This window comes from Squalius cephalus (assembly GCF_949319135.1).
Source record: "Squalius cephalus genome assembly, chromosome: 12".
NCBI classification, from domain to species: Eukaryota; Metazoa; Chordata; class Actinopteri; order Cypriniformes; family Leuciscidae; genus Squalius; species Squalius cephalus.
In genome coordinates, this window is record NC_137133.1 from 3,369,615 (window position 1) to 3,395,610 (window position 25,996).

General features: G+C 37.0%; 1 protein-coding gene across 2 annotated transcripts; it reads left to right on the top strand.

Annotated features, from left to right (window-relative positions):
* Positions 1–1,180: 1,180 nt before the first annotated feature.
* Positions 1,181–25,030, top strand: prkg3 (protein kinase cGMP-dependent 3). 2 transcript variants are annotated; one of them, XM_079889014.1, is made up of 23 exons: positions 1,181–1,277; positions 10,208–10,334; positions 10,449–10,511; positions 10,792–10,900; positions 10,999–11,165; positions 12,466–12,579; positions 12,677–12,782; positions 12,970–13,033; positions 13,481–13,558; positions 13,927–14,015; positions 14,134–14,199; positions 14,306–14,353; positions 15,047–15,088; positions 15,347–15,382; positions 15,833–15,944; positions 16,051–16,187; positions 17,524–17,613; positions 17,969–18,110; positions 20,678–20,841; positions 23,826–23,942; positions 24,150–24,212; positions 24,401–24,476; positions 24,725–25,030. In XM_079889014.1, exons 1-23 carry the CDS (start codon positions 1,185–1,187, stop codon positions 24,809–24,811), a joined length of 2,190 nt encoding a protein of 729 aa, XP_079745140.1. In that variant the 5' UTR covers positions 1,181–1,184; the 3' UTR covers positions 24,812–25,030. The 2 variants fall into 2 exon arrangements, with proteins under 2 accessions (XP_079745140.1, XP_079745141.1); XM_079889015.1 differs by lacking the exon at positions 1,181–1,277 and adding an exon at positions 2,538–2,589.
* Positions 25,031–25,996: the final 966 nt, after the last annotated feature.

A 25,996-nucleotide genomic window follows, 5' to 3' on the forward strand; every position in this document is an offset into this window, starting at 1 on the left:
CAGGGTGGACATGGTTCATGACAGGGTGGACATTTGCAACTCCTGAAAATCAGCCTGAGCCAGGCCCCTCCTTCTTCTACTGTATATTGATTAAGGGTTTCTTGAAGTTCCTGTTGTTTTTCTAATGTTCCCCCGTTCTAGTTCACCCATTAAAGCATTTGTCCACCCTGTCATGCCAAGTTCCACCCTGTCACTTTGTTGTCCACCCTGTCATTTTCAACTTTTATGATGAAAATAATCTAATTATTTTAACAAGTTAACAAAACCTTGTGTGTGATTTCTTAATAAACAAATGAGGGAAGGTTAGTATTGTTTTAAAGTTTGACTAAATATCTTTGTTGTTAGATTTTATTTAGAATAGAATGTGCAACTATCGCATATTTTATTGGGCAATACATATTTAAGCAGTAACTTCATTATGATCAAAATACTTTTAATATTAACTAAAATGTTTTGTTGGGAAAGGGACACATTATCTTTCCACAGATCTACATTTACATTTACATTTATAATCACTATGCAATGAAAATTTATTTATTCTACTATGAATTTGTCCATGACAGGGTGGACATATTTTATGGTTTGCTCGTATATTGTCAGCTTGCAGTTATTTTATAAAAAGTGCTGGAGCTTGACCAATATGCATTTCTAACAGCCTAATGTCTCCTTAATACAACACATATGAAGTTAAATGGAAAATCTCAGATTTTTTGGGGGAAATTGTGAAGTCTCAAAGGCACTTTATGGTGATTTTGACCCTTTTGCTCTTGTTTGACTTGATCTTTAGTGATTTCACTACTGTGGAGTCAGGAGGATGCAGGATTGTATAATGACTTATCAGCATTATGGTGTAAAACTGTAAAAAAAATTCTTGTCTATTACTATCCACTGCAACTTATATCAACAATGGAAATAAGCGCAGTTAAAATAGCAAATTATGTGGGATTTCATTGCTCTGGTGTTACAATGTTGAATTGCACTAGGTAGTGTCACGATCTCCAGTCACCTCACCATGACCTGTCACCTTCGTACTACATTTCCCATAATCCCTCCTGGCTCCCACCTGCACACACTTCACAATCATCCACACCTGCCATCATTCACTCTCATCAGCTCCACTCCATTTAAGCCTGCTCCACACACACACACACACCACTGTCTGGTCTTTGACTAGGACTGCCATAATGTTGAATATCTTACTTACCTGTGATTACCTACCTTTGTGTGATTCTCCAAGTCCTGGTATCCATCTTAAACCATCCCTCCCTGCAAGGCCTGTAAGAGAAAACGACTGCATTATTCTTCTGACCATCTGCTATCTAAAACTGTGTGTGTGTGTGGTGCCACATACCATTACAGACCGTCATCCTTTTCCTCTCTCTTGTTGAACTTCAGCATCATTTCTCCATATTTATTCATTTCAACCATTTTATTGTCAATAAACCATTTCTACTGAAGTTACTCACCGTTTCCTTGAGTCGGTGTTCCCTGACAGTTATCACTTCAACATTAATACTTCATAAAAAGTAGTTAGCACATTTATAATTGAAGTTAAATAACAGTGTGGTTGACTCTTAAAGGCATAGTTCACCCAAAAATTAAAATTAGCCCATGATTTACTCACCCTCAAGCCATCCTAGCTGTATATGACATTCTTCCCTTTAAAGGGAACTATCCCTTTAAGTCCATTTTATCATGGCATTCCTGCAAAAAAAGTGTATGTAATCCCTGAAAGCGAAATTATTATTAATAAATGTTATGCAGTACGTAATGTGTCTGCACATGCACCACACACACCATTTCTCAACTTTGACAATTGCACAAAAAAAAAAAAAAAAAAAAAAAACACACGAAAAAACAAAGGTGTGCAGACACTCCACAAACTCTCAAACCATAAATACAACAGAGGGCAGTGGAACAAACAATTTAAATTCATAAATACATTCAAAACCAAAGTATTCATGCACAGAAAACAAAATTCTATACAATAATGCATGACAACAAATAAAAGCTCCAATAATAAAATAAGACGTGCACAGATTCAGTATTTCTAACAGATAAACAATAATATTGTATATAAATTAGTTCATGACAGAAATATTACAGAATATTTCTGCTGGCACGGATACTGTCCTGAAACTGCTTGCACTGCATACAAAAAAGTGATTCTGCAGTGACACCCAGAGGTGTTTTCAGACAAGCTCAGGGCTATACAGAACTTTAAAGGTACCATTCTTCATTTTTCTGTCTCCTAGTGTAACCACTGCTGTTCCTGTAGAAGTGGTGGCAGGAATTAAGAATTAAGCTTTTCTCACTAGCCTCCATTTTTTACTGTCCTTTGTGTGTTTATTATTTATATGGAATGTAGTAACCTGAAGTTGATAAATAAACCATAACTGAGACATTCAATAAATCTGCTGAGCTTTGTAAGAGGAATACCTGAACACGAACATTTTCTAGGTCTGTTAATCACATTTTCCTTTTTACCTGTGGCGAAGGGTGGAGCGTCAGGTTAATGATTTATATCTATAAAGCTGATCTTTCTGCCAGAACACACTGATCTGAGGGAGTGAGAGCTTGGGTTTTCAGGTAAGTTTCATTAACAAATAAAACAATGATTTGATTATTGTCTGTAGAGATGACAAACAGGGTTTTTTTCATGGATTAACATATCTACGTTGCTGTGCTTTCTGGGATACCTGACAAGGGCTTTCCATTTATCTAGTAAACCTTGCAGTTGGCAATATTTTAGACATGACGGGACAGAGTGCTTTAATCTAAAGAACTTTTAATATCTCTGGACAAGTATAAAAGATTCTGTTATCCATCATGTTGTCCACCAACCCTGTCAAAACCCTCAGATTTCCTTTAGCAAGCAATGATGGCTGGTCACTAGAAGGATTTCAGTAGACCCTGAACACCTCTTCAGTCATAAAGTGTACAGCATAGAGGGCAATGAGGCTAGCTAATCATTTCCTTAAAGGTTAACAGTGGCTTTTAATATGCTGAATCATAAAATGGATTCCATTTGAATGGAAGTCATTTCTACTTAGCCTGACTTTTGACTAACAGAATAAAGTCTGGCCCAGCTTATATAGAACAGTCAGGGTCGACAGTAAGAGACTGTCCAAAAGTGTCCATTTATATTTGTTTTTGTTTCTACGTGACATTTAAAAACAATTTTATCTGAAATAGATGACACTACAATAATAGACTGAAATACTGAAATTATTTTATAACGGTGTCTGTTGTGACTGGCTGTATAAAAATCCCATTGTGTTATGAGGTAAATGGCAGGTATATTAATTATTTGACTCATCAGAACAAGCATTATTAGAAAAATTAAATGTATAATTATGGTAAAAAACTTAAAGTAACATACACTAATGAAGTGAGCAGAAGGCATATGACCAGATGTGCACATTAGGTATTGGGTTACTATAGGTATACTATTAGGTACACTATATAAACTTTTGGTTACACTTTATTTTAAGGTGTCACTGTTACAGTGTAATTATATATTTAAGTACTGAGTAATAATAAGCAACTACATTTAGCCTACTTACTATAGGGTTAGGGTAGGGTGAGCCTAGGTTTTGGTTGAGGGTTAGTTCCAAGTAATTATGAATAATTTACTGTTATTACTATGGTAATGGTAAGTACATGTATGTAACAAGGACACTGTAAAATAAAGTGTTACCACACCTTTCAATATAAATTAAAATATGTATTTACATAGAATTTTAATTATTGTATTGCCCAATGCCTGGTGGCGTAAATACTATAAGGATACTGACCTATAAAAAAGTAGATAGTAGTGGGCGTGTTAGCTGTTGGTGGAGAGTAGGTGCAGACAGCCTGTTGGAAAAAATAAACTGTTCTTGTGCCTGAATGTTCTAGTGCACAGAGATCTGTAGCGTATTGTAACGCGTTGTGTCAGGAGGAAAAATAGGGATAGCTCACACACAGCTGAAGTTATTGCTGTGGCCAGACAGACTCACGGAGGCGATTGGCATCTCACAACTCGCACTTGATTCCCCAGTCGAAGTCGGGTACCTCTCTGTAATACGTTCTACCGTCCACAGCGTTATTTAATAAACAAAATAAGATGAAAATGAGCATCAAACAGGAATAACCCGCATACATGGGGTGTTCGAGGCTCACATACAATACAGACTGCAGACAGTTCAACAGGGCGCGCGCAGCTCTTAAAGGGGCCACACCTTATTTTCACTCGTTACAGTCTGAAGTGCAGACAGTCTATGCTATAGAGCTGGTAAGTCCCGCCCATCCGTAAAACCCCAAGTGGACCTCTAGGTTGAAAAATCGTCAATGCAAGTGAATGGGAGAAAATAATTATTTTCTGGTCCCGTTTGAATTGTGCCATGAATGTGAACATATGTTGTCTGTGAATTTTTAATATAATTTTTCATGTTACGAGTTTGACCGTATATTGTATGATTCTTTGGCTAGCAGTTGTGGAAAAGACATGGCGAGAAAGACTACATGTCGCCTATGTGACGTCACCCCATAACACATTTTCCCTCCACTTGTCAAATCACGGTGCTAATGCTGCGATAATCTATGGAGACAGATCGAGATGCCTGTGTGTTTTGTACCCAAATGTCACCATTCAAACCAAATGGGCTGTTCTTTCTTCAGATTCGCGTCTGAAATCAGAGTTGTAGTCCACAAAGTGCTCTCACACAAAGTCTAACCGTATCAAACTTCTACCAGCTAAATTGTAGCATTCTTCACACGAAAAATGATGTTCACATTCATGGCAAAATTCAAACGGGAGCAGAAAATAATTATTTTCTCCCATTCACTTGCATTGACGATTTTTCAACCTAGAGGTCCAGTGGGGTTAGAGGAAGGGGCGGGACTTACCAGCTCTATGGCCTGGGAAAAAGAGGGGTCTGATATTATGTTACCTGCCCATTTCTTCACTCTGGAGATGTACAAGTGTTGGAGGTTGACAGTCAGTGAAAAAAGAACCAATACACTAATTACAAGCATAGATAAATACAATATAACAAAGTTAAAAATAAAGTAAGGTTAAACTGTAGTATTCACCAGAAATGTAATAATCAGACCCAAATAATATAAATTTATATATATAATTATAATTATACAATTAACTCCCCGGCGATGCTGGGTTTCGATCCAAAATATTTTTCATTTTTTATGCTCTTTTCTTAATATTCAACTATAGAAAAGGTGAGTCATTGCACATTTCCATCCACTACGTTATGAACCTCTTGTCCTGATGGAGCCCGTTCCTTGGGAGAGAGTTATTTGTGTTGTTGGACAGCGTTTTATTAAATGCTGTGAAGAGATATATCTTAGATATTAGATATCTCATATCTAATTTGCCAGATCCATCCCCTCCCATTGTTCCGGGCCTCAGAATTTATAAATTAAGCACTGGGCCTGGGGGCGCATTACAGAAAGATCCTAACTTTAGAATCTTATCAGTTTGATAACCATGGCAATTTCAGTTAGTTAGGACCTCATTTAGGACAAAAGCTATTACAAAATGACATTTCTTAAGTGCATAATCTTATCTTATATTATTTTATCTTATCTTAACTACAGATAGGAAAAGTATTACAGAAGCATCCTAACTCCACAAAAACTGTTAGTTTTATTAATTAACTCCATAAATTAACTTGTCAGATCTTAACTTAAGACTTAAGATAGAACGTGTCTGTAATACGCCCCCTGGTCCTTATGGATCATGGAACAACAGTCGCTGACTGTTATAGACGTGCAGCTGAGTAGAACTGTCATTGTAACCTGTGGAAGATTGAAATTCATCTGTTGATTAAAGCTGCTGAGCTTTTGAACCTTTTTGAACTTGAAGGACTCTATGGCCCGGTTTCACAGACAGGGCTTAGACTAAGCCAGGATTAGACCATAGATCAATTAGGACATTTAAGTAATTTTTATAAACATGCTTAGAAAAAAACATTACCGATGTGCATCTTAAAACTAAAAAGGCACTGATATATTTTTAAGATCAGTCAGTGCAAGTTTATTTCAGTGGAAACAGCTCAGACATACATTTTAGTCTAGGACTAGTCTTAAGCCCTGTCTGTGAAACCAGGGGTTAGAGTGCTGGGGTGTTCTTCCTGAACTCCACTATCATCTCCACTGATTTGAGTGTGTTATGACTGCACCAGACAGCCAGCTGCTTAAAGGAGAACTCCGGTCAATTTTAACATTGAGCTCATTTTTTTGTAAATTTGGAGTGCTGTCAGTACAGAGAACAACGACAAAAATCGGTGTTGCCTACACCGTGTTATCCTCTTTTTAAAATTTGCACCCTGTTGACTTCAATGGGGCAAGTTTTAAACCTGCTTTTAGCCTCTTAACATCCTTGATGTGTCATTACAAGTGCACAGGTGAGTGATTCCTTCAGAGTGATCACGGGTGAATCTGACTGCAGTAGATGTGAAAGATATGAATAAAAATGATGTTATTTCAGTCAGCGCACATACCTGTATTTTCTTCCTGTTTTCGGTCTAAGTCCATAGTAATCGATTGTCGAGTTCACGCGCGTGATCATAGGTAACTAAACCTATGCACGTGAACTCGACAATTGATTACTATGGACTTCAACCGAAAACAGGATGTAAATACAGGTATGTGAGCTGGCTGAAATAACATCACTTTTATTAATATCTTTCACATCTACTGCAGTCAGATTCACCCGTGATCACTCTGAAGGAATCACTCACATTGGCTGGGCACTTGTAATGACACATCAAGGATGTTAAGAGGCTAAAAGCAGGTTTAAAACTTGCCCCATTGAAGTCAACAGGGTGCAAACTTTAAAAAGAGGATAACACGGTGTAGGCAACACCGATTTTTGTCGTTGTTCTCTGTACTGACAGCACTCCAAATTTACAAAAAAATGAGCTCAATGTTAAAATTGACCGGAGTTCTCCTTTAAACTCTCCTCTGTAAACTGATTCATCACCATCCTGGATAAGGCCAATGACCATGATGTTGTCTGCAAACTTCAAGAAAAGTTTGTTTGTGTAAAGGGAGATTGCTTAACCAATGAGCAAACGTAAGGGGATCCAGCAAGGGTCCAGTGATGTCCTTCAGGTAGTCCAACATCACTCTCTCAAATGACTTCATGGCAAGATTGCCATCTTGTAGCTGATGATGGCTTTTAGTCCTTTCCACCCTGATGCAGGGGCGATTAAAACTGTTTATTTTTTTAGCTTTTCTTTAACCTTTGTCAGTGTGTTTATTGCCTGCTTGTTCAAGACATTTTCCCCACTTGTGTAAGCATCATGTCTGGCCTGGTGAAGCTGTCTGAGTTTTCCAGTAAACCACGTTGTGTCATTATTATAAATCAAACAAGTCTTAGTGGGAACACACATCTTCACGGAAACTGATAATTTCACAGTATCAGTGAGCTCATCCAGATCAGTGGCTGTGACTTGAAAAACACTCGAATCAGTGCAGTCAAAACAGGCTCGTAGTTCATGCTCTGTTTCAGTTGTCCATCTCTTTTATAGTCCTTACTACAGACTAAGGAGATTTAAATTTCTGCCTGTAGATTGCGAGAAGATGAACCAAACAGTGATTAGTCCCAAAGCTGCCCGGGGGACAGAGTGATATGCATCCTTTAAAAGAAAGTTGCAGTATGTTACTGTCTCTGGTGGGGTATGTGATGTGCTGTATTTAGGTAGTTAACAGGTGAGTTTAGCTTTATTAAAATCACAGAGAATGATAATGAAAGTGTCTGAGTATTGTTTCTTGTCTGTGATCAAATCAGTCATCTGTTGGAGTGCTGCACTCACACAGGCTTGACGGCGAATATAAACACACCAGAATAAACGATGAAAACTCACTGGTTTACAGTGGATGAAGACCTTGTTTAATTCGCTGTGTGATTTAATAATGTGACTCAGATCTGTTTTTCTCATGACAGTGTGAACGGCACAAACCACATGGAATCTGATCTTTTTAATTCTGATTTGTGCCACTTCCATATCTGGTCCTAAATCCGACACAGGTCAGATGTTTTGTAATGTGACCGTAGTCTGAACAGTCACATCAGAAATAATGTCACTCTAGATCAACATTTGTCTCAGTTCTGTGCTCATGAGAGTCACTTCAAAGATTTTACACACCTGAAGTTATCAAGACAGTTGTGAAAGGTAGTCAGTGAAGGACAGTGATGTATCAGAGCTCATTACAGTGACGGCTCTGTATACAAGCAAAACATGAGGGCTCGTACAAAAAATGTTTAAAAACTCTCCCTCTTTTATTGTATCCTCGTCTTTTTTATATATATATAAATTCGCTGGCTTCTGCGGCAGATCACATTATAAATAAACACATTGTCACATACTGCTCTGAGACAAGGTTGAGGATCCAAATGCAGTTTATTTAATAGGGACAATCCAAACACATAATCCAAAGTACAGGCAAGGTCAAACACAGGCAGGCAGTCCAATCAAACAAACAGGCAGGCAAAAGGGTAACCCAGAGACAGGCAAGACATCCAAAACCAAGAGACATAAGACCAGGAAAACGCTCATGCAGTGTAAACATCTAACAAGACTTCACAGGGAATGAATGTGAAAACCAGGCTTATATGGGGTGAGCTAAACAAGGTAAATACACAGGTGAATGTGATCATGGCTGATTAGTTTAGGCAAAGGATTATGGGAAATGTAGTTTGTGGATGTGTGGTGATTGTCCGGGTTGGAGTGCCCTCTGGTGGTTATCCCGGGCACTCTCACTGGTGATCGTTACACACATAATCACTTAATTTAACGTTCTCCATGTTTACTTCCGTATTACAGTGTGCTGCGTGACATCTTTTTTATTGTTCTTTTGCACATGCGGGTCAGTTCAGGTCCATGATCTGTTCACACTGGAATCTGATATTGGGCACATTTAAAACAACAATGTGAACAGCTATACAAAAAAATTGGATCTGAGCAATTAATCGGAATTGAGCACTAAGGCTTGCAGTGTGAACATCCGCTGTGTGAGCAACAGCTGGAAGCGTGTTAGGTGTAATGCACAGTCCAGAATGGCTTCATTCAACCTAGTTTCCGTAAAGCAAAAAGCAGCAGACTTTGAGAAGTCACTTTTTGTGTGGGTGAGGAGTAATAGTTTGTCTGTTTATTGTCGAGGGAGCGGAGATTCGCCAGATGAATATCACCAGCACGTTTCCCTTGTTCGTGCCTCTTGGAGCGATTGTATCGAAAATCAGCTCCTCCGACTAGAATGTCTAGTAAAAATTCTGAATTTTCAAAAGTCAGCAAAAGGTTGTTTGATGTGCAATGCCTATGTCCGTCCCTAGTAAAACTAATTGGGAAAAAGCTACATAAAAAAAAAGTTCACACCGAAGAGCTCCAAACCGATTCAGCCATCTACAGTGCCATCTTGATCCGCTAATATTATATGAATATTTACATATTTAACTGCCCATGTTTTAAATGGATAGTAATAATAACCCTATGAATTATAAGTATTAATATAAAAAAAAAAAACTAACATTAGTCTAAACATGCCACTGGTCCTTCTGTCCCATTTCACTCCAAGGGTCTAATTTGATCTTGTTCTGTCTTCTCTCTTTAAGCACCAGTGATTGAACTGTGTCAGAGCACTCAGCACCCAATAAGTGAACCAGGGGTTCTATCTTCACTTGAACCTAATCATGCACTATACTATTGTTAATGTCACATACAATCTACAGTAGTATGTTACAAATAACTGATAGTCTGTTGTAAGCACAAAAGGTAATTTGTGGATTTTACCATGTGAAGATGAGGATCCACAGTGTCGGATCCAGTCTGAATGGCTCAAACAACTGTGTGAGACAGATAGAAATTTCAGATGGAACAAGACAGCAACATATTGTCTTCCAGATCCGGCCCATATTTGGTAGACCTGGATTCCACGCGGCCCAGATGTGGGCCGGATCTGGGCCGACACTATGTTGTTGTCTGAGAAGTACCTTTTAAATCACTAATAAAGTGTAATAGTAAAATTTACCATATGTCAGCGCAATAATGCAACATTATTATTGCTTTTAAACTGTTTTAAAATTTTAATCCACTGGAAACCTTTTTATAAATGCTGTGATGATGATCATTCATTCATTTTAAAGGTATTTTTATTTTTTTAATGTTGCAGTTACATATTAACTCTTTTTCCTGCTCTTTGTTAGTGTCATGCTGCTCTAGTAGAGGTAAATCTCATCAGGCCAATGGAAGCACAACTCAAGAAAATCCGACAAATGCTGGAGAAAGAATGCCAGCTCAACCAGGAACTCCAGAACCAGAACCAGGAGCTGAGTAAGACCACTATATCATAACATGAATGATGAATGCTTTTTCTCATTTTTGAGTACACGGTATGTGATGGTGATTAATTTCAATGCACACTAGAATATTGTATTATAATTACAGAGAGACAGCTTGAACAGAAAGAGGGACTTATACAAGTGCTGAAGGGACGATTGGATGAGCTCGGTAAGACAGAACAGACTAATGGGTTTAACTGCGTCCCCTTTCATCTGCTTCCTTACAATTAATAAAATATGAACAATTAATTATCACATATATCATGTGTTATAATTGATAAAAATGATGAAGCATTTTGCTTGAAGTCAGCACGATTCACATATCAATATCGATTTGGACGACTGGGTCACAAAAAAACATTCAATTTTTCACAATATTATAAATGTATAAAATAAAAACATTTTACACATTAAGATATGTTTATTTGACACCTAATGTTGTCTGCCAGATTGCGATGAAATGCCTGAGGTTCGACAGAGTCGGGCAGCTGTCATGGCCCCGGAGCAAGTACCAGAAGTCCTGGAAATCACGGCCAATAGAGTGAAGAAAACTGCCAGGTAACTTTATACACATGCTAATCAAGAACTCTGTGAATCTAATTCAACACCAGTCTTAAAATAAACTAACCTCAATGCTCTGTGTGTGTGTGTGTCAGTGAGGCAGCTCAGATCGTGAAGGCCATTGGGAAGAACGACTTTCTCCGTCGTCTGGATGAGGAGCAGATCAGTATGATGGTGGAACTGATGAAGGTTCTGGACTGTGGTCCTGGGGATGTCATCATCAGAGAGGGCACAGAAGGAGACAGCATGTACATTGTCGCTGGTGAGTGTGTAAGGAGAGATAACTGAATGCCAAGTTAAGTGTCGCTGAATTCAGAATGCTTACTAACAGACTGCCCTTTCTATTTCTGCCATATAAAGTCATGGTAAAAATCATCACAGGAATCAATTACATTCTAAAATACAGGTGCTGGTCATAAAATTAGAATATCATCAAAAAGTTGATTTATTTCAAGAATTCAACTTAACAGGTGAAACTAATATATTATATAGACTCATTACATGCAAAGTGAGATATAATTTTATATATTTATATATAATTTTATAATTTTATAATTTTGATGATTATGGCTTACAGCTTATGAAACCCACGAAATCAAAATCCCAGAAAATTAGAATATTACATGAAATCCCACAGTAATTACACAGTGATACCATGGTCATTGAACCAGGTTTTGGTTATTTTGGCAGTGTGGGCCGGTGCAAATCCTGCTGGAAAATGAAGTCAGCATCTCCATAAAGCTTGTCTGCTGAATGAAGCATGAAGTGCTCTGGAAATGTCCTGGTGGACGGCTGCGTTGACTCTGGATTTAATAAAGCACAGTGGACCAAAGTCCTCTTTTCTGATGAGAGCAAATTTTGCATCTCATTTGGAAACCAAGGTCCCAGAGTCTGGAGGAAGAATGGAGAGGCACACAATCCAAGATGCTTGAAGTCCAGTGTGAAGTTTCCACAGTCTGTGTTGGTTTGGGGAGCCATGTCATCGGCTGGTGTTGGTCCACTGTGCTGTCCACTCAACGCAGCCGTCTACCAGGACATTTCCAGAGCACTTCATGCTTCCTTCAGCAGACAAGCTTTATGGAGAGGCTGACTTCATTTTCCAGCAGGATTTGCACCGGCCCACACTGCCAAAATAACCAAAACCTGGTTCAATGATCATGGTATTACTGTGTAATTACTGTGTGATTTCATGTAATATTCTAATTTTCTGAGATTTTGATTTCGTGGGTTTCATAAGCTGTAAGCCATAATCATCAAAATTATAACAAACAAAGGCTTGAAATATCTCACTTTGCATGTAATGAGTCTATATAATATATTAGTTTCACCTGTTAAGTTGAATTCTTGAAATAAATCAACTTTTTGATGATATTCTAATTTTATGACCAGCACCTGTATAGTGAAATATATTTTTTTTAAATTGTTTTACTATATATTTTTTTACTGCATTAAAAATCTTGCACAAGTGTATTGCAGTACAATTCTGGAAACCGACATCTCGTTTGAATACTGTTCGACAGTCGAAATTAATTGATGAGCCTAAATTCCTTTTTTCATTCTAGCGGGGGAGCTGAAGGTCACTCAGGCTGGACGTGAACTGCGAACTTTGAGCTCTGGCGATATGTTTGGGGAACTGGCCATTCTATACAACTGTAAACGCACGGCATCTGTCAAAGGTCATTTATCATTCTGGAGTGATGGCTGAACATGAGTGATGTGGGTTACCCCCTACTAATGTGGTAAATACATGCTTTTATACTCTTTTACCCACAGCCGCCACTGCAGTAAAGTTATGGTGTATCGAGAGACAAACATATCGAAGCATTATGACCAACAAATTCAAGATGAAACGAGAGCAACTCATGGGCTTCTTGAAAACGTAAGACATTCTGGGGTCACTTTGAACACATTCTGCGTAACACATTCTGGCTTGTATTTAGCCTAGTCAAATATTAGATGCTTTGCATGTTGCATACTTTGAATCTTCACTGTTTGTATATTGTTCATCATGTGTATCCGTCTATTATTGCTGAGTAAATTCTATTGTTTATAATTGTTTCCACCAGGGCACGCACTTTGAAGGCCCTGAATGATGTGCAGCTGTCAAAGATCATTGATTCCATGGAGGAAGTCAGTGTGATTTTACTTTTATAAATTGTAAATAGACTCATTATTGTTATAATAAGGAAATATTGTAAATTAAGGATGCCTCAAGTATTCTTGGAGAAAATATACCAGACAAATATACCAGAAAATATACCAGATACCAGGTCTGACCAAAGACCTTAAAAAAATATCTCGAGACATCACTAGGATTGTGTGTTTGCAGTAGTTTTCATTAAGTTAAGCTATTGACTTAGAGATGGGAAATTGGTCAATGTGGAATGGTCAATGAGTGTGACACCCTCATTTTATCAGTACTATGAATGTGTATATTAGAGTAGTCAGAAGTATGTTTAGTAACAGGTGACATTTGAATTAAAGGTAAAATTGTCTTTTGTTTTGTACATCAGGAATATTTTCTTCTAAGCATGACATGATGACTCAATGTACTATCCATGTTTGTTCCCCTGAAAGGTGAAGTATCAGGACAACGAGGTCATTGTCCGAGAAGGAGCAGAGGGCAATACTTTTTACATCATTCTAAAAGGAGAGGTAAAAGAAACGTATTAAAACATTAATCAGTTGCTCTCTTATCTCAGGATAGTTTTATTCTTGAACATCCTCTGCAACACTGATTACATTATTTACATGGTTTATTTCTTTACACAAGTATATGACTTAGGAGTGCCTGCATTTAATAAGGGTTTAATCTAAATGTGTGCTTTTACACAGAAATTAAACCTTACACAAAATACATGAATCTTTTGTGCAAGTCTATACATGAAACTTTGCACATATTTCTCAACCATAAAATATGCCACATAATGGACTGTGTTTGTATTAAACATCATTTTAAATGATCTTAAAAGAAATCTTACTTTAAAAAAAAACTAGTCATAATTTTGTTCATTTCACATTAGGTATCAGTGACGAAAAAAGTGAACGGACAGCAGAAAATAATTCGTAAGATGGGAGAGGGGGAACATTTTGGAGAACTGGCTCTTATACGGTAACCATAGTGACTGTTACTTAGTGACAACATCATTAGCACTGTATGAGGAGTAAATATTTGTTCTGTCTGGTTTAAATGTAAAAGTCAACCAAATCTTGTATTGTGTGTAATCCAGAGAGATCCTCAGGACAGCCACATGTACAGCGGTTGGAGTTGTCACTTGCTTTTCCATTGATAAAGAGTGAGTTTCATGTCAGTGATGACAATATTACTACACTTAATTTATATATAATGCCTATGATTTAGCATTTGTTTACATTTTTTATATTGTCTTTAATTTCTCACAGAATTTTTGAGGAGACCATTCCATTTGAAAGTCTTGAGCTCCATGACGAGTGAGTTTTCCTGCTTTGTGACTTCTATATTTGTAAATATGTTCAGTCTAGTCTTCTGCTTAGTCACTTGTAACATGTAGTGCATTTTCCACAGTCGAGACTGTGTTCACTTTACTGAAATACAGATACGCCTGCTCTTATACAGTGCTGGTTTTGTGCGGGTATAAAACAACTGATTGTGATACTACCAAAATAAATATAATTTGCTAAATAAACACAAAATAAATGAAGTGAGAAAAGGCAGTGCCTCCACATCACTGTGATCGGCTGGTTAGTCTGCCATTGAACCAATGCTCATGTTTACAAATCTGCATGCAGATCAGACTGGTGGAAATGAATGGACTTGGTCTCCGTGTCTGCAAGATTCAGGGCACCTGTGGTGCTATTTGTAGGGGAGAGAAATTATTTTGTCCATAAACCAATTTTTGCACAAAATGATTCATTAGCAGAAAGCATTTCTTCGCTAGCTGTCTAACTAGTAAGTGTAACATATTTGACAGGCGGTAGAAACATAGTGTGCTATTCCTGACCTGTTTACAGGTGGCTCATTATCAACATTTAGTGTGCATTCTGTTCTCCAACCAGCTTCAAGTTTTGAACTTATGAAAATATTATTTTTCTAGTGTTTTGCATCAGTGGTATTGGTTATTTTCATTCTGAAAAATATTTATTGATCACAAAATGTTTTTGTAGTGCTGATTCACTGGAGGATGATGAAAAGCCAGAGAAAGTTGGGTAAGATATTTTCTTAATAATTCAAATAGGACAGAGAACAATTTCACAGTCATATATTAAGCTTGTTTCACATACACTACTGTTCAAAAGTTTGGGATCAAACTTTTTTTGGGGAAAAAAGAAAAAAAGGCTGCATTACATTTGTTAAAGAATTACTAAAGACATGTCGCAAAAGATTTCTATTCCAAATAAATGCTGCTCTTCAGATTTTCTCTTCTTCAAAGAAATTTGATAAAAGACACTGCATTGTGGTTTCAGATGTTCCAGGTTTCCAGACACAGCCATTTTTAAAGGGTAACTCCTAGGCTCTTTTTGTTAATCTACCCGAGTCAAATTTTCTTTTCAAAGTTTCTTGTGCAGCAAAGCATCATAGTAGAATGATTTCTGAAAGATCATGTGACACTGAAGACTGGAGTAATGATGCTGAAAACTTTAGCATCACTGGAATAAACTAACCCAATTAGGAAAATAATGTTCTATATACTGTATTTGTTTACTATTAATATTTAATTGGCATTAATGTATAATATTTATACATATTAGTTCAATATATAACATCTTTTTAAAGCCTTTCATTAATCTGAGTTTGTATGAATCTAGTTTTTCCTATACACATACATCAGGAATTATTGTGATCTGCCGGTCTACTGCTAAATAAAGCCTTTAAAATAAGTTAGAATATGAATTATACATAATGTAGTAATTTCTGTTGAATATATGTATTATGTGTATTGCTGTCTCCAGGCCAGAAACATCTCTAAAGCTGAAAGAGCTCGTCCCTGTACTGTACCAGGAGGGAAGTTATCAAGGAGAGCCGGTCACTCTTGGTGTTGGGGGGTTTGGAAAAGTGGAACTGGTATGAGAGGAGAGTCATTTAAAAAAAAATTGTCAGTACAAGTTCTGAATTTGTTGTTGTTCTGATTTGACCTCCTGAAATACTAATATATTTGCTTGTTCACTAGGTAACTACCTTGCAGCACAGAAAGTACTTTGCTATGAAGAAGATCAGTAAACAGCATATTGTTGCAAAGAAGCAGGAAAGACACATTATTTTAGAAAAGAAAATTCTTCAGGCAATCCGATGTGACTTCATTGTCAGGTTGGTGCTGCTACCTACATAACTTATAATCATATATATTTTTTTCAAACCATTTGATAATTGTTCACATACAGTTGAAATTATACAGCCCCCCAAAATTTACAATGAACAAATCAAACAAAAGTAATTGAAATAGCTCGATACAACAAATGTTTCAAGTGGTTCCCCACTTGAAAATAGCAAATAGCGCCAATCAGCGAGGAGCAGCCAAAAAATGCAACGGTTACAGATTTGACATTCAAAATTGAATTAACAGCAGCTGTCCCGCAAACAGCCAGTCAGCAAACAAGAAGCATTCTTATAAATTATTTTCAATGGAGAACATTAACAGGGAAAAAGCAGAATGATTTATTTGAACTTTCGAATTCGAACTTTCAAAATTGATTTGGAAATTAGTGTGAGCCCTGTGCTTGATGTTTTTCAGCTAATTTCTTTACTGCGGATTGCAGAGACGTTAGTTTCAGCCTTAGCCTAGTGCGCTAAAAGGACATTAAAAGGATAACTATAATGTATGGCGGAATAGCACTGGAAGCACTTCGACTCGAGTAAAAAGTCAAGTTGGTTCTAATGACAGAAGTGAGAGGATTTTTCAGGCGTGACTTTTTACTGTGCCGAGTCGAAGTGCTTCCAACTTCAAGTGCTATTCCGCCATACATTATAGTTATCCTTTTTACCCGCTTAGAAAAGCGCCACGTTTTATTTTGTGTCACCATACTTAGTCGTGTAACTACTCGTGTAACTGTATTTAAATAGGGAAAACGTGGAGGTGTTTGGTCGCTTCTAACTTCATCTCTATTTGGTCCCTAATGAATGAACTGGGCTAAGATAAGTGCTATCAAAGTGTCGCCGCGCGCCAGAGCGATTGAGTGCACGCACTGAGACGAGAGAGGTATGTATCAACTCGTCTTAGTTAAGGGAATAACATAGTTTAATATGAAAAATCGGTGAAGTGTTCCTTTAAACTGGCAGATTTTAGAATGTTGTAGGCATTACATGTAATTCACAAGTAATTACATGTTTAATCTTGTCTTGCCTGGATCTTTGGTGTAAACTCGTGAACGCCCCCCATGAACACCTGAATGCCTGATGCTTGCCATGAAGGGGTTGAATAATTTTGAGTCTGCAGAAGTCAATAAAAGTTGCATTTAAGTTAAATTTGGGAAAACCACTTGAAACATTAGCTGTGTTGAGCTATTTCAATTACTTTTGTTTGATTTGTTCATTGCAAACAGCTGAAAGTCTGTACATTTTGCCAATTAAACCTGATTTACAATGTGGGTTGAATAATTTCTGTATAACTGTATAATCTTCAGTCTGACTTTCTCCTCTTGTTCAGGCTGCATGCTGCCTTCAAAGATTCTCGCTACATCTATATGATAATGGAGTTTTGCCCGGGTGGGGAAATCTGGACCAAGCTAAAAGAAGTGTAAGATATTCATGAGTTTGTAGAGTTTGATTAGGAAAGCATGCCTATTAAGCCTACTTTTGTTCTATTTCTGTATTGCATATAAACTAGCAGGAACACCGTAGCAACAGCATAATGCATTAACAACCACTCACAACATCTTGGATAACGCATAGCAACACCCTGGTGAATAACCACAATAACCACCTTGGAATCATCTTTCTTGCTCATTTTGCTTGAATAATATGGTACACTTTAGAATCCATTTCCAGTCTCACTCTAATGTCTGACTGCGTTTATTTAAAGCTAATATCACAATTCCTAATTAGTGCTGTTTGAATGTGTGAATGTGGGTGTATTTGTTGTCATGTTGCAGAGGACGCTTTCAGGAAAATATAGCTGTGTTTATAACAGCCTGTGTGGTTGAAGCCTTTGCATACCTCCATAACAAAGGCATCCTGTATCGAGACCTGAAGCCAGAAAACCTCATGCTGGACTCCAAAGGATATGTGAAATTGGTAAAACAAATTATCTGTTTTTCTACTTTCCACAAATAGATAAACTACAGGCATTTACATTTATAAGCTGCTAATAAAATTGTGATACATTTGCCATTGTGACAATTCAAAATATTTCTCATGCTGCAAGGCTGTTATCAATCCTCATTACCTTAACAAAAAAGATAAAAAATTATTTGAGATAGATTTTAACAAGATATATTTCAAGACTTACCATCTAGGATGGATGCCCAAACATTACACAGGGCATCTGAATTCACTGAGGAGTTTGGTGATACACATTTTGTTCTTGCTTCCTTCTTTACAGTACATGTCAAATTTGTGGAATGTGAATGTTAGTGCAAGTTATCTCTTTGAATTCCTCCAATCTCTGTCATAGAGAACTGTAACTCCTTTTTAGAGTTGCTATAAGTGACAAATTTGAAACTGTCTTTAAAAAATAACATGTATCTAAGACAAATTCCAAGGCATCAAATGTACTTAAAAGCATATGGTCCCCTATTAGTCCACTAAAAGCTGGAATACCCTACATTACTTTTAAAATCAGAGCAGATTGTATACATCATACACTTGCAGACTTTGTAGTTACAAAGAAAAACTGGGCATGCACTAAACAATGTTCTTAAGAATGTTCTTAGAAGATGCATGACACATTTAAACTATATGTCTACTAAAATAGGCTCAAAATATCAAACATGTTAAGTTAAAAAAGTTAAAAAAATCTGAGCCTGTGCCCATTATATACAACGTGATTTTCTGTGAAATTTGCCAACACTATCTGCTCAAAATCTGCAGACTGGCTCTGACTTTCAGCAACTAGTGTCGACTCTTCCAGACTGTAAATCGTGGAAAAAAATCTGGGCAAAAGTTGTGTAGTGTATTCCAGCCTTAAACGTGAACTATGCAGGATTTTCTGTTACTGTTTGTAAACACAACATTCAAACCTGGCCCCTTCTCACAGGCGAAACACCGCCAGAAGAACAAGCCCTCTCCCCTGACATGATATCAGCAGCCCAACCAACTCTATTTTGCAAATATTGTGTTTATCATGCATAAATAGCATTTTATGTGTAGCCTACATGAGCTAACAGATCTATTCGAACATATCTGTATTAGATACGTGAGTTTTAGCCATCTTCAATCTAGCTGGCTAATAATTAACTTACAGTACGTGTCATCATAAAAACGTAATTACAATGCCTAATAATCTAACTCAAGTTAAAGATATCAGTCAGTAAGGCAATAGCAACATAAGTGAATTGTTTTTGTGTTTGAAACTTACAGAGCTTCCTGAGCTTCCGACACAGGTTGTTGTGTTCTTGTCTGTGTTTGGTTAATCTGTTAATTAGTTCAGTTCTGTCTTTCTCCACACCCTGCCGGTTTGTTTCCACGTTTACTGATTTGATTTGAGTTTCAGTTCAGGTGTGTCTCGTTGGTCTCGTGTTCGTGTTCATGTTCCCGAGATTAGAGATGGGAAACAGAGGCTTTCTGAAGCATGAGGCTTTCATCAGATTGTGCCGAAAAAAGGTTCATTACTCGAAGCTTTTAACACAATGCACATTAGCGACATCTGGTGGTCAGACTTGTTTTCTCCACCATATCCAACAAATCACCGCAGAGCAGAAAAAGCATGTGACCAAGCAAAGCATCAGAAGTCTGTGAGTGACATACAAGTGTGGGATCAATACAGTTCTATCTAATCTCATCTAAATTAATTTGTGCTCATGAGACCACAACTCCTGTCATGTGTAGCCTGGTCAACGGATTCACATATTGATCAATAATATAAAATATACATATGTGATACAAGTATGTGATCATAATTATAGTATTTGTAATTATTAAAAAAATTGGAGTGTTCTGTTTTTAAAAAATATAAATTATGTTATAGGGAAGTGTAGTGTTAAATAATTTAAAATAATGCCTCCCCCATAATCATTTCCCTTTTTATGCATCAGATGAGGTCGAGAAGCGCCAATTGTTTTCAGACCAGCAGTCCCGACCTTCCGATACTGCATGACGTTCAAAGCTCCAAACATCGTCAATCACGTGGTATTGTCATTTCGATACAAGCATTGGTACAGTGTGTGATACAATAGTGCTTTGAAAACTGCGTTGGAGCATCGGAGCCCCGGTATCAACCGTCCCATCACTACCCGAGATTCTGTTTTGTGAAGTTTTGAGTTTGTTTCCAAATAAAGCTGCTGCACTTAGATCCTGTTTCATCTCTGCTGCAAACACCTTGTAATAGTATGAGTCTATTTCCCCCCCGAAAATCCTGCATAGTGCACGTTTAAGGTGATGAAAGTGGAAAAAATACTGTATAAATATGCCAAAAAACTGGCCATCCATCAAAACTGAGTGTCAAGACAAGAATGCCAATAAGAAACTTGTACAAGCAACACTTTTCATACAATTATTTTATTTTTACTTTATACAAATTAAACAGAGTTGAGAGTGAATATTCTGTTAATAGGTGACAAACACTGTCAGAAAAAAATGTTGTAACAGTCAAGTACACTGAAGTTTATTTTTTATCTTATTTTCTTGTATTCTTTTGATTTCAGATTGATTTTGGTTTTGCAAAAGAGCTTTCTCGGGGTGAAAAGACATACTCGTTTTGCGGTACTCCTGAGTATATTTCTCCAGAGATCATTCAGAACCAAGGCCATGACTTTGCTTCTGACTTCTGGTCACTCGGTGTTCTAATCTATGAGCTACGTGTGGGCAGGTATAAAGTTTTCTCATATATTGTTTTCTGCATGCCTCAACAGTAAAGCCGGGTGTACTCTGTACGCTTTTTTTTTTTCTGTCTTACGAGCATGCAGGCTATTTTTTTTCTCTCAGGAGAAATCATATGGAAATAACTGATGCTCGTATGGTCGTGGCTTGAGGAGTTACGAGCCGAGCAGATTATGTTATGAGGACCTCCCGACCTACCAACAATTTTTAAACATGTTGTCCCAATTTTGACCAGTGTATAGGTCTTTTTTTATCTGAAGCTCCAGTCTCCATGTTTAACCTAAAAGCTCCCCAGTCAACACTTTGATCTCACAGTGATCTCTCCATATGAGCACAATGTGAGGTCACAATGAGCTAAAAGTGGAACCACAATGTGAGGTCAGCCCAGCAAGAAATGTTATTGGACTCCAAATTTTTGGTTGAAAATTAAAATTGGGTTGACGTCTAAACATTTGATGTCAGACTCCAACGTCATTAAACAACTCAACAAACACCATTACCAGCGTTCACTTATTACAAACCAGATTTACTTCTGTCATATGTGTACAAAAGTCCTTATTGAGATTAACAGAGGTTTAGATGTTGATGATTTATTGAAATTAGTTTGGTTTGATGTCACCATTATGGTGATCCGTGTTTGCTTTAGTTGGGCAGTTTGACTCTTGATGTTTTAATGTTTTTCTCTGGCTGCTGTAACTGTATGTTATGGCAAGAACAGTAAGAGAAAATGTGATCAGATGATGTCAGCTACTTGATGATGATAGTCATCATGTAGTGTTCTGATCAGCTGATCTCATGTGTGTTATTACTTTTGTATAATTGATTATAATAATGTTTCTACAGCATGACATCCAACAGTATTTAAATAAGAAAATCTGTATAATAATGAAAAGAAAAAAACGAAACATTTTGAACTGCTGTTTCACTTAGACACACTCAAGAATCAGCGCGTGAAGGAGTTTAAAACTTATTGTACACAGATTTTGTTTTTTATATGAAATAATCCAGATGTTCTGATTAAAATGCTGCAGGATCTCATGCTTTAGAAATCCTGGATTGTTATGATCAACTAAAGCAAACACTGACCTCCACAATGGTGACCAAACCAAACTATTACCTTCAAACAAACTTATTTTAAGAGGTTCAGTCCTGTGTCTGCTGGGAAACTTTATAAGACTATTAGGGGATAATGTTCTATCAATGTTATCACTAAACATGTTTAAAATATTTTTAGGGAGTGTTATCCTACCTTTTAGGAGAACATTCTTGTAACAAAAATAAAATTAGCTACAGAAAACATTACAAGAACAACATAATGCTCTCAAAACATTCATAGAACAATAACATTTCTAGCTGGGATGAGCTCATATTGTGGCCATAGTATGAGCACACAGTGAGTGCGCTGTGAAGTTACACTCTTAGCTCACTGTGACCTCATATTGCTGATGTTGTGACCACATGATGAGATCACTGTGAGATCAAAGTGTTGACTGGGTCATGCGACCACCACCAATTCGCCATGCAGTACAGTTGTGTTTTGACTGCACTATTAACAGCTTATCTAACTTCTAAGGTGCACAATGGCTCACAGCCTAGTGTAAGCCTGCCTTAAATTATTGTTTTCATCAATGAAGTGAAGGGGGGTATGGGGGTTTACAAGCAATAACTTTTAGGGCCCTATTATACACCTGGCGCCCAGGTGTATGTTACGGGCTTTTCCCAAATCACGGAAGTGACCTCGACGTCCGGGTTAGCAGTAGCATAAGCCATCAGGCAAGTGTTATTTAAATAAACTCCTGATGTACTAACAATGCCTCGTTTTATGAGTACAGAACCTATTTGTACAACTGTAGAAGTTTGGTACCATTCTGGGCATTATTAGTGGGGTAATTTATGAGATACAACCTTGAATCCATTAGCACCTGCACTAAGCCATCCGGCTGATATCTCTAAATAAGCTCTAACTCTAATAATGTTCGACCAAGGGAAAAAAAGCTTCTGGGGGGTGTTTGACTCGAGGTCATGGTGCATAGGTTGAAATTACTCCGAACCATCCCTTTAAAGAGCGCGTTAGTAATATGCGCCTATAGGCGGGATTTAACCTCGCGCACGAGCAGATCCGTTTCCTCGCTAGAGAAGCGTTCAGTTTTTCCGCTTGCAAATAGCGCCATATAAATAGTGAATCCTCCATGGCGTGAGCGCAACAGGCTTTTAAAAGGAATGGGAGATGAGACTCTGATTGGTTTATTGCACGTAATGCCTAAAACACACCCATTACTTATTAAGAGAATAGGGACAACCCTTTCAGACCATGCGCCAGGTGACCCATTTTTCCCGTCGTTAAACTAGCAAAAGTGGATTTAGATGGCCCTGTTTTCACACCCTAAGTGTGCTTGCACTGTGCGCTTTAGACCATGCGCTTTGATTGTTAAAATAGGGCCCTTAGACTTAGTAAATCAATTTTGACACAGTGGACAAGGTGGAGCTAATCCAGCCGGTCACATTGCCGATATTATATACGGAAAAGTCACTTGTGTGAATTTCTTGCTTGCATTTATGAGAACTTTCCCCCCCCCCACTTTTAGTCGGGACTGCCACTTGACCACAGACACAGGACAATGTCTGCAGACACAAACACCACCACACTTCTAGTGGACCATAATGTCTAGTAGTTTGTGCACCTCGTCAACGTTGTGTTGTGTAGTTTGCACACCACAGCAATTCAGTTAGCTTTACAGTCCTGTACTGTGAGCTTGCCCTAATTTGATCAGCTCATACAGTATTTAAAAATGTGTCCTATCAAGTTTGCACTTTTTTTCTCTCATGAAAATCTTTAAATCAGGGCCCATAAGACATAAGACTTTCTGGGTGAAAATGAATAAATTATTCCTTTTATGCGTGTTTAAATCAGCGTTTCTCTTGTTTAGGGCAAATTTAATTACTTGTAATAATATAGTTTTATTTGTCCTAAAGCCCACCGTTCTCCAGTTCAGATCCTCAGAAGATCTATGCCAAGATCTTGGATGGTGTGCTTAATTTCCCTTCATATATGGGGGAAGGTGCCAAATCTCTCATCACTAAATTGTGCAGGTAATTACAGAAACTATTACAAAAGCTCTGGCTTGTTTTTACATGTGGGGAATTTATTTGGCGCAGTTTGTGATTTGTTTTCTATATGAGAAGTAATAAAATGTCTTTTATCCCAGTTTATTGTATTTGAACGTCACCATTTTTAAACAGTTTTTAGGTATTTACATTGCTAATTTTCAGTTTATGTGTTATTTAAATGTCTTGCAGGCCACGTCCTGGACAGCGCTTGGGCAATACGAAAAATGGAATCAAAGATGTCAGAAATCACAGGTGACCTTAATGAATGTGTATTGTGCTTAGTTCAGATGAATATTTTCAATTAATACAAATATTTTCATATCCCACAATTACAATTTAGGTGTATTGAGTTTAGTCATTTTGATGTGCTAGGCTTTTGTGTAGAATTTGTGCTGTTTCTATTGTTATTAATGACAAATTTTCCCTCAATTATCTCTCAGGTGGTTTAACAGCATTAACTGGCATAGATTAAGAATGGGACAACTGGAAGCACCGACTGTACGACTCATAAGAAAGGTCACATTTTTAACTTAAATCATATTCTTTACACAGATCATCTGACACAATGTAAAAAAATCTTTAGCAAGAATGTTTCTCTTTAGTACAAAGCTCAAAATAGATTTTCAATTATCAATGAAGGCCAATGGGCAAATGTGAAAATCAGGTTTCAGACGCTTTTTAAACTGTTTTAGGATGAAACTCAGATCCATCTACAACATAAGCTTCAAAGTAACAAATTGTGTCTGTGGGTTTTTGTTTTTCAGGGTCCCTGCTATATAAACTTTGACCGCCATCCCTATGATAAGACTCAAGCAGAGGAGGAGTTTTCAGACTGGGATTGTGATTTCTGAACATCAGCCAAGTCTTGAGGTCTCTGACTGTGCTGACTCAAGTTATAAACTCTAAAGTATACTCAAGGTTTAATACTCTTATCAGCATATGTTAAATGAAGATTAGAACAGTAATTTTACGACTCTTGCCATACAATATGATTGAACTTTAGAGTCTTTCACAGACTTAAGTTAAAATTAAAATTATTTCCACTACAGGAAATTCTGGATGAATTTTGAGCCAGCAAAATTTCAAATCTCTTTCAAATTTTTTTTTTTTTTTTTTTTTTTTTTTTACTATTTTGAACATTGAAGTAGTTTTATTCTTAAATTATTTCAGATATTGTGATGATTGGAAGACCTGCAATTTATAAGGGTCTAGATTCTTGAAGTTTCACACTTAAAAATGAACATTTTAAAAGTAAAAGAAATCTTCTTATTTTTCAATTTAATGTGAGAAGCTACAGACAAATCCAAATGGAAGGTACAAATCCTGGACTTCAGAGATCATATTTGTTCCCTTTCAATAACTGTACCTTTAAAAAAATACATGCCCATGTAAGACCATTATGCACTCTAAAAACTGCTGGGTTGTGTTAACCCAATTTTGGGTCAAATATGGTCTCACCCAACGTTGGGTTAAAAAATGCAATTTAAAAATAGACAAATTGCATTTTGGACAAAATCAAAAATGGACAAAAATGCAATTTAAAAATGGACAAATTGCATTGGTTACATTAAAAATGTAAACCAACGGCTGGGTTTGTCCATTTTTTAATTTAATTTTTAACCCAACGTTGGGTGAGACCATATTTGACCCAAAATTGGGTTAACACAACCCAGCAGTTTTTAGAGTGTGTCATTCTTGTTCAGACTTATTGGTTGGTTAATAAATAACAATGTGAATTTATAATTAAATACTAATTACTTTACTTTATTTTTTATGTACTGAAATGTATATATATATTAATGTGACTTGGCAGGATGTTAAGAATTTTTATTTTACATTTTTTTTTGCAACCTGATACTGTAAATATTTTTTAATTCAAATGAATGCGATTGTGGTTTTGTGATATTATTGTTAAGGTATTATAATAAATAATTATAGTGACAACATATAATGGAAATAGTAATTGAAAGACTGCAAAATGCCTTCTTAAAAGCACTGAAAAGCAGCATTTCTGCTGCAGTTATGGAACAAATAAA